The sequence below is a fragment of the Orycteropus afer genome, unplaced genomic scaffold (genome assembly GCF_000298275.1).
Source record: "Orycteropus afer afer isolate SDZICR_OR568_19922 unplaced genomic scaffold, OryAfe1.0 scaffold00462, whole genome shotgun sequence".
Lineage (NCBI taxonomy): Eukaryota > Metazoa > Chordata > Mammalia > Tubulidentata > Orycteropodidae > Orycteropus > Orycteropus afer.
Genome location: NW_006922049.1, coordinates 1,012,794 through 1,021,467, shown reverse-complemented (window position 1 = coordinate 1,021,467; position 8,674 = coordinate 1,012,794). Strand labels below are relative to the sequence as shown.

Here is an 8,674-nt window from a genome sequence, read left to right as displayed (position 1 = left end):
TCCAGGATCTCCAGATTTGATCCTTTCCTGAGTGGTTGGCATTGGTAGCCAGGCACCAACTAGTTCTTCTGGTCTCGAGGACCATCGTGTCCTAGGGCTGATTGCTTCTAAATGCCCCCCCCCCTTTTTTTTTTTGCATTCTTCTTCACTTCCGACACTAGGAGACCGTTAGCTACATCTTAGATGGCCACTTGAAAGCTTTTAAGACCGCAGTCGCTACTCAGCAATGTAGGATGTGGAGCAATGCTTTTATGTATTTTGTTGTGCCAATTGAATCTGGTGTCCCCCAGTACTATGGTCCTGAGACAGTAGATCTATTGGATGTCTCTCCCATAGTGTCTGGTTGTATGTGAGAGATTACTCTGTGTCTGTCTTCTATTGTTTCTGTAAGGACTGCAGGTATTTTGCATCACTAGTGTCTATGCAAGATTAACCTCAGCTGAATCTATCCTTGGTCTAGAGTGTACTTTTTTTTTACTGACCCGCGTCTCATCATCTCAGATGTTTATGTGTTTATCTGTATAGCCTAGTGTTTGGTGTTAATGGCAATGCGATATTGTGGACACATTGGTTGGTATTAACATCTATCCTCTATCTCTTACGTGCACAATTTGGTGTCCTCCCATTTCCTAATGTTATTATGGTGGTCATATATCCTCCTGTATATCCCTACCCCTACCCATGTCTGTGTGTAGGCCCCAGCTAGCCCAAAATTAATCCCTCTCCTTCCCTCCCCATCCTGGTAATCTACTAGGTGAGTTCCTTTTCTCAAGCAAACTGTTCTCTGTCTTTTTACAGTAATGGGCTCATACAGTACTTGTCCTTCTGCGTTTGACTTATTTCATTCAGCATAATGTCCTCCAGGTACATCCATGTTGTGAGATGATTCCCGTATCCCTCATTGTTCTTTAATGTGGCATAGTATTCCATTGTGTGGATATACCATAATTTGGTTATCCACTTATCCATTGATGGGCATTTAGGTGGTTTCCATCTCTTTGCTATGGTGAATTTTGCTGCGATGAACATAGGTGTACATATGTCTGTTCATGCGTTCTCTTTCACCTCTTTAGGATATATTCCTAGTAATGGAATTGCTGGGTCAAATGGTGCTTCTATTTTCAGTTTTTTAAGGAAATGCCATACCGTTTGCCACAGTGGTTGTACTATTTTACAATCCCACCAGCAGTGTATAAGAGTTCTAATCTCTCCACAACTTTACCAGCATTTGTTACTTTCTGACTTGTTGAACTTTATTATTATTGCTGGGGTGAGATGATATCTCATTGTTGTTTTGATTTGCATCTCTCTAATGATTAAGGATCGTGAGCAATTTCTCTGTGTTTGTTGGCTGCCTTCTTTGGTGAAGTGTCTGTTCCAAGTCTTTTACCCATTTGTGAATTGGGTTATTTGTCTTAAAAAGAGGTCTTTTTGCAGCAGATTTGCCCAATGCAATATGGTGTTTGATTTCTTGACAGCTGTTTCCATGGGTGTTGATTGTGGATCCAAGTGAAATAAGATCCTTGACATCTTCTGTTGATCTTCATCAGTAAGTGCTTCAAGTCTTCTTCACTTTAAACGAGCAAGGTTGTGTCGTCTACATATCACATGTTGTTCATGAGTCTTCCTCCAGTCCTGATGCTGCATTCTTCTTCATGTAGTCCAGCTTTTTGGGTTATTTATTCAGCATACAGATTGAGTAAGTGTGGTGAAAGGATACAACCCTGATGCCCACCTTTCTGGATTTTAAACTATGTGGCATCTCCGTACTGTGTTTGAATGAATGCCTATTGGTCTATATCTAGGGTCCACATGAGCATAATTTAAGTGTTCTAGAATTCCCGTTCTTTGAAATGTTATCCATGATTTGTTATGATCTACACAGTTGGATGCCTTTGCATAGTCAACACAGAAAAACATCTTTCTAATACTCTCTGCTTTTAGCCAAAGACTATCTGACATCAGCAATGATATCTCTCATTCCATGTCTCCTACTGAATCTGTCTTGAATTTCTGGACAGTTCCCTGTTGATATACTGCTGCAACCTTTTTTAATTACTTTCAGCACAGTTCATAATAATGCAAATTATTTGAATGGCTTATTAACTTTTTCAGATCTCCAGTCTACTTTCTTTGACATTAAATCCATTGGAAGGAAAGCTTCAACAACTAACTAAAGAGGAGACTATCTGTAAACTCTTGACAACAGATTCTGATAAAGAAAAGGATCGTATGTTTAGGTAACGTGACATTTTTTAATTTAAATGTGTATCTGCACATGGGTAAAATTTGTGTGTGATTTTATTTGTGAGATGATGTATCATATTTTTAAAACTTTCACAAATGTTTTTTAATATTATTTAGAAGTGTCAGGATTTGAAGTGCTTTGTTCTCCAAAATGTTAGAATAGTTATATTTACATGTACTTACACTGAGGAGAGTAACTTTAGACTTTGTATGGTAACTTAACTTTAAATAAAATATATTAACAATGAAATTTATTTCTAAAAGGTTCTAGACTGTATTTATGTTAATGTTCAAATTGTATCATATTTTGCTCTCTCATTCTCTTTAGCATACTTCTGGTTTTATGAGCTAAAATTAAATTTCTTTCCCTGAGCACAGTTGTGCACTCCATGGCCACAAAACTATTCTATACTTGCCTACATTTAAAATTGTTACTTAATTTTCACTTACTGCAGTTAAAAACATTTTTGTGTGCAGGTACCTCACAAGGAATACATACTGGCAAACTATCATTCTTAGAAGAGAATAAAGCTACATTTTATCATTCCCATTTTCTCTCTTTTATCTTCACTCAAATCCTTGCTTATTCCTTTGATAAAGCATAGGTCTTGTATGTAAATATGCAAATGTATTATGCGTGGATTGATTCTTACTCATTCCTGTTCTCTTTCTGAAAAAGAAGTGTATCTATATATGTAGATGTATGTTGTTCTGTTCTCAAGTTGATATTGCTGTAAATATTCATAGCTCATATGCGGCACTTGGAGATCTGGAAGTATTTTTATACGGTCTTGGACTTGAACATATGACAGATTTATTGAAGGTAAGATTCCTTATAATAACTTACAGTTAGTATGTTCATTTGTTTGTTAGTGTAATAGATTTCATTCATAAGCATGCCTATGAATGAATGCCAGTTGCATGCTCCTCTGTCATTTATATTACACTCCATTTTAAAAGTGTAATAAGCACTTCTAAATTTGTTTTCAAAATTTGCAAATATTTAGAACATGGTTGGATTAAACAGTTTTAGGAGTCCTGGTGGTGCAGTGGTTAAGTACTCAACTGCTAAATAAAAGGTCTGCCGTTTGAACCCAGCACCTGCTCTGTGACAGAAAGATGTGGCAGTTGCTTCTGTAAAGATTACAGTCTTGGAAACCCTATGGGACCGTTCTCTTCTGTCCTGTAGGGTCAGTATGAGTCAGAATCAACTCTACAGCAATGGGTTTTAAACAGTTTGACCTACTGCCGAATAATTCATAGAATTCCTGCATATATGTCTAAGCCAATAGTTTGTTTTTCGAGTTGCTGATCTTTCTGTAGAGATTATTAGAAGAAACCTGATTTTAAACCAGGCAAAATCAGATTCTGGTTCCAATGATTATTAAATGAAATGTTACTTTAACATCTCCCCCCACCGCCATCGAAGAATGATAACATTTAGTGTGCAGTTGTCAAGAAGATTTAATTGGATCATATCCCAAGCATTGTCTGTAAGCATGCATTATGATCATTATTATCTGTTAGATTGGGATACTGAAGCACTAAAGTACCATTGACTTAAGACAGGCTCTCCTCAGGAGTGTGTGCATTCTGTATTTTCAAATGAAGATGCATTACACTCTTGAAACTTCTTCCTGTTTCAGAAATATTGAGTAAAATTAACGTTATTGATGGTTTGACTTGATACAGTTATAAATATATAATATTCATGAAATAATTTCTGTCAAATTTTATCCACCTACTTTTCTTGTTAGGTAAAAAAATTTAAATTGTAATTATTGTCTTTAAATCTGGAAAACTAGCTATATTTATAGATTTTTATGTGAATATAGGTCTTATGACATTCATTACTAATTATCCAATAGTATAGTGTATATTTGCATGTCCTAATCCCTCTAGAGAGCTGGAAGTTGAGAGTGGAGCTTATAATTGACTCATGTATCTGGACCTACTTGCCCTTTTACTACTTTATTTATGTTCAAACCAAACTCACTGCTGTCAAGTTGATTCAACTCATAGCGACCCCTCCTTGGGTTTCCAAGGCAGTATCTCTACAGAAGTAGATTGCCCAATCTTCCTTCTGAGGAATGGCTGGTGGGTTAGCAGTCATATGCCTTACATACTATGCCATGTTGAAAGGTGGTATTTTTTTACTTTTGTACAGGAAAAGGATATATCTTTAAGACACCTTTTGACCATGAGAAAAGATGAATTTTTAAAGGTTAGTATCTCTTTCAGAAACTCAGACATATTCTTTCATGCTGTTTTAATTGTGGATCCATTTATTTTCTGTTTCAAAAATCATAGAGCCAAAGACTGTGATTAACCTTTTACTAGGTTCTTGATTATTGATTACCGTATCTCAATCCTTCTGTTACAATATTAAGTTACTTTAAGAACATTTAAGGACTCAGACTTGAATTTTTATTTTTATCTTTATTTAGATTGTCATGACATCTCAACTAAAACTGCTGCTTCATTTCTAAATGTGAAATAGATTTTTAAAACAGCTGGTAACTTGGAAAAGAGGTGTTTATGTATGTGGGTATGAACATGTGTGTTCCTTTTGCTAGGTTCCCCAAAAGTATGAAAACCTATCCTTCTGCTACCTAATATTAAATACCAATTCAGAAGTAGCTGTGGAAAGGATTAGAGATACTTAAATAAATAGAATACCTAAAAAGTAATGATCTTGCTTCATGAACACATTGGAAACTGAAATCTTCAGTATCACTAAAAGTCAGAATAACTGTATTTGCTAAATATAGAATAGAAATTTTGGTTTAATACTCAGAGTAAAGACAAAAAAAGATTTCCTTCTCATTTATCACAGATAGTATTTTAAATAATGTTTTGAAAGAAAAATTATTTTACTGTGGGATTTTGACAGATTTGTATATTAAAATCTAACAGCTTTTATAGTCCATCATAATTAGTATTTATCGCATATAATAGACAAAAGTCACCATGTATCTAAATATTTTATGATGTCACTAACTTTGTCCATCACAATTAAAGGCAAGGCATAATTTTTAATGTTTGTGTTTCTCATTTTTCCAAATGTATCCATTTTTTCCAGATGTAATCAAATAGAATTTTTTTTAGTAATTCTGAATATTAAATTATTCAAGTATAACTTTCTTAATGTACTTTAAAATTTTTCTGTGTAGAATGGAATTTCCAGTAGAGATCAGCAAAAAATTCTGACTGCTCTTAAAGAATTAGCAGTAGAAGAGATAAAATTTGGAGAGCTACCTGAAGTGGCAAAGTTGGAAATCAGGTAAAATTATTGATTTACGTTAATATCAGTTTAGAACCAGCTGCTCTTTTTTTAGTTTAATTTTGATTTAAAGTCATCTTACTTGATACCATCATTTTCCCAGGGAAATGGATGATTCATTTTGCAGTATACCTTGTTCTAAAATGGTATGTACTTTATATATAAAGTCAATTTTTGTGAAGTATTTATGAATTATGAATTTTTATGAGGTTATTTCATGATGTATTATTTTGAAGCAAAACAGTACCTCTTGTCAACTTATATAGAAACAGTTTTGTTTGATTTGAATGATGTAAGAGAGTCTATCTTCATAGTACAGCTCTTACTCTCTTTGTTTTGAAATATTTTTGGAAAAAAATACCATTTTATTGTGTTTTCAGTGAAGGTTTACAGAGCAGTTTAAGTTCCCATTCAACAATTTCTGTACAAGTTGTTGATTAAAATTGGTTATATTCTTCACAATCTGTGAACTTTCTCATTGTTTTCATTCTGGTTGTTCCGTTGCCGTTGATCTTTTCCTTGTTAGGTGCCATTGAGTCTGTTCTGATTCATAGCGACTCTACATAAAACAGAACAAAACTCTGCCTGGTCCTCACCAACCTCACAATCACTGCTGTGCTTAAGCCCGTTGTTGCAGCCACTGTATCAGTCCATCACATTGAGTGTCTTCTTTTTTTTGCTTACCTTTCCTTTACCAAGCATGATACCCTTTTCTAGGAACTGGGTCTCTTCTGACAACATGACCAAAGAATGAGAGGCAAAGTCTCACCACCTTTGCTTCTAAGGAGCATTCTGGCTGTACTTCATCCAAGACAGATTTGACTGTTCTTCTGGCAGGCTGTAGTATATTTATTATGCTTCGCCAGCACCACAGTTCAAATGCAACAGTTCTTCTGCAGTCTTTTTTATTCATTATCCAGGTTTCACATGCCTATAAGGCAATTGAAAATATCATGGCTTTGGTCAGATGCACCTTAGTCTTCAAAGTGACACCTTTGCTCATGAATACTCTGAAGAGGTCTTTTGCAGTACATTTGCCCAGTTCAGTATGTTGTTTGATTTCTTGACCGCTGCTTCTATGGGTATTGATCATGGATCCAAATAAAATGGAGTCCTTGACAACTTCAACCTTTTCTCCATTTGTCATGATGTTGCTTATCGGTCCAGTGGTGAGGAGTTTAGTTTTCTTTATGTTTAGGTGTAATCTACTGAAGGCTGCAGTCTTTGATCTTCATCAGTAAGTGCTTCAGGTCCTCTTCACTTTTCAGAAAGCAGAGATGTGTCATCTGCATATGGGAGGTTGTTAATGAATCTTCCTCCAAACCTGATTCCACATTCTTCTATGTATAGTACACTTCTCAGATTTTGCTCAGCATACAGATTGATTAAGTACGGTGAAAGGATATAATCCTGAAGTAAACCCTTCCTTATTTTAAACTATGCAGTATCCCCTTGTTCTGTTCAAACGACAGCTGTTTGGTCTATCTACAGATTCCTCATGAGGACAGTTAAGTGTTCTTGAATTCCTGTTGTTTGCAATGTTATCCATAATTTGTTGTGATCCACACAGAATGTCTTTGCATAGTCAGTAAAACACAGGTACTGATACTTTTCTGGTATTTGCTCACCCAAGATCCATCTGACGTCAGCAGTGCTATCCCTCATGCTGCATCTTTTCTGAATCTGGCTTGAATTTCTGGCAGTTCCCTGTGTATGTACTGCTGCACCCATTTTTTAATTATTGTGATATTGTTTATTTTCTCATTTTGTTGGATCACCTTTCTTTGGAATGGGGACAAATAATGGATCTGTTCCATTAAGCTAATTTTCTTCAAATCATTTCACATGTCAAATTGAAAATTAAAAGCCATAATATTTTTGCTTTGGACAATATGAAAGCATTTTTTATGTGGCTCTGCTCTCTTTATTTTTAGCATTATTGTATGAAATGATGTTATCAATACATAAAGTTAATTTCCAATAATATAAACTTATCTACTACTGATTATGAGTAATCAAAAAACCATTTTGAAAATGTTTGATTTTATTAATATATTGTAGAAGTCTAGTGATTTTCTTAATTTTTTATTTTGACATAATTATAGATTCACCAAAACCAAAAAAACGAAACTCACTGCCATCGAATTGATTGACTCATAGCAACCACTCCCTGGGTTTCTGAGGCAGTATCTCTACAGAAAAAGATTGCCCAATCTTCCTTCTGAGGAGTGGCTGGTGGGTTTGAACTGCCAGCCTTCTGGTTACCAGTCATATGCCTTAGGCACTGTGCTACTGGGAAGTCCCATGTACCCTCTGCCTTTACTTCCTTAGTGCTAATGTCTTACGTAACTATAGTACAGTATCAAAACCAGAATGTTGGTATAGATACAATCCAGAGAAATTACTTATATTTCACCAGTTATAGATGTAATCATTTGTGTGTGTGTGTGTGTGTGTGTAGCTCTATGCAGTTTTATCACATATACCTTTTTGTCACCATCACCATAACCATTAGGCTCCTTCATTCTATCCCTTTCTAACCAGATCCAGTCCCCCCCCATCCTTAACCCCTGGGAACCATACTCTGTTCTCCGTCTCTATTTATGTTATTTTATGAATGTTAGGTAAATGGAATCAGTCAGTAGGTATCCTTTTTAGATAGACTTTTTTCACTCATTATAATTTCCTTAAGGTTCATCCAAGTTGTTGTATATATCAATAATTCATTCCTTTTTAATTGTTATATAGTATTTCACGATATAGATATATCACATTTTGTTTAATCATTCACTCACTGAAGGACATTTGAGTATTTTTCAGTTTTTGGCTATTAGAAATAAACCTGCTGTGAACATTATGAATAAGATATTGCATGGAAATTAGTTTTCATTTCTGTAAGTACCCAAGAAAATAATTACTAAGTCATCTGATGGTTATATATGTGTATATATACACACACACACATATCCACACACATATATATGTGTGTGTATGTACATATGTAGGAGCTCTGGTGACGTAGCGCCTGAGGCACTTGACAGCTAACCAGAAGGCTGGTGGTTCAAACCTACCACCCACACCTTGAAAGGAAGACTGAGCAATCTGCTTCCGTAGAGATACCACCTCAGAGACTCAAGGAGAGGT

The 8,674-nt window shown here is 35.2% G+C and overlaps 1 protein-coding gene across 1 annotated transcript in view; it reads left to right on the top strand.

Annotated features, from left to right (window-relative positions):
- ASZ1 (ankyrin repeat, SAM and basic leucine zipper domain containing 1) overlaps window positions 1-8,674 on the top strand; it is a 105,891-nt gene that overhangs the window by 56,602 nt on the left and 40,615 nt on the right. Inside the window, exons 7-10 of the mRNA XM_007954503.2 lie at window positions 2,116-2,240; window positions 2,995-3,070; window positions 4,415-4,471; window positions 5,421-5,530. Coding sequence (XP_007952694.1) covers window positions 2,116-2,240; window positions 2,995-3,070; window positions 4,415-4,471; window positions 5,421-5,530 — 368 coding nt within the window. The remainder of the gene's footprint in view (window positions 1-2,115; window positions 2,241-2,994; window positions 3,071-4,414; window positions 4,472-5,420; window positions 5,531-8,674) is intronic.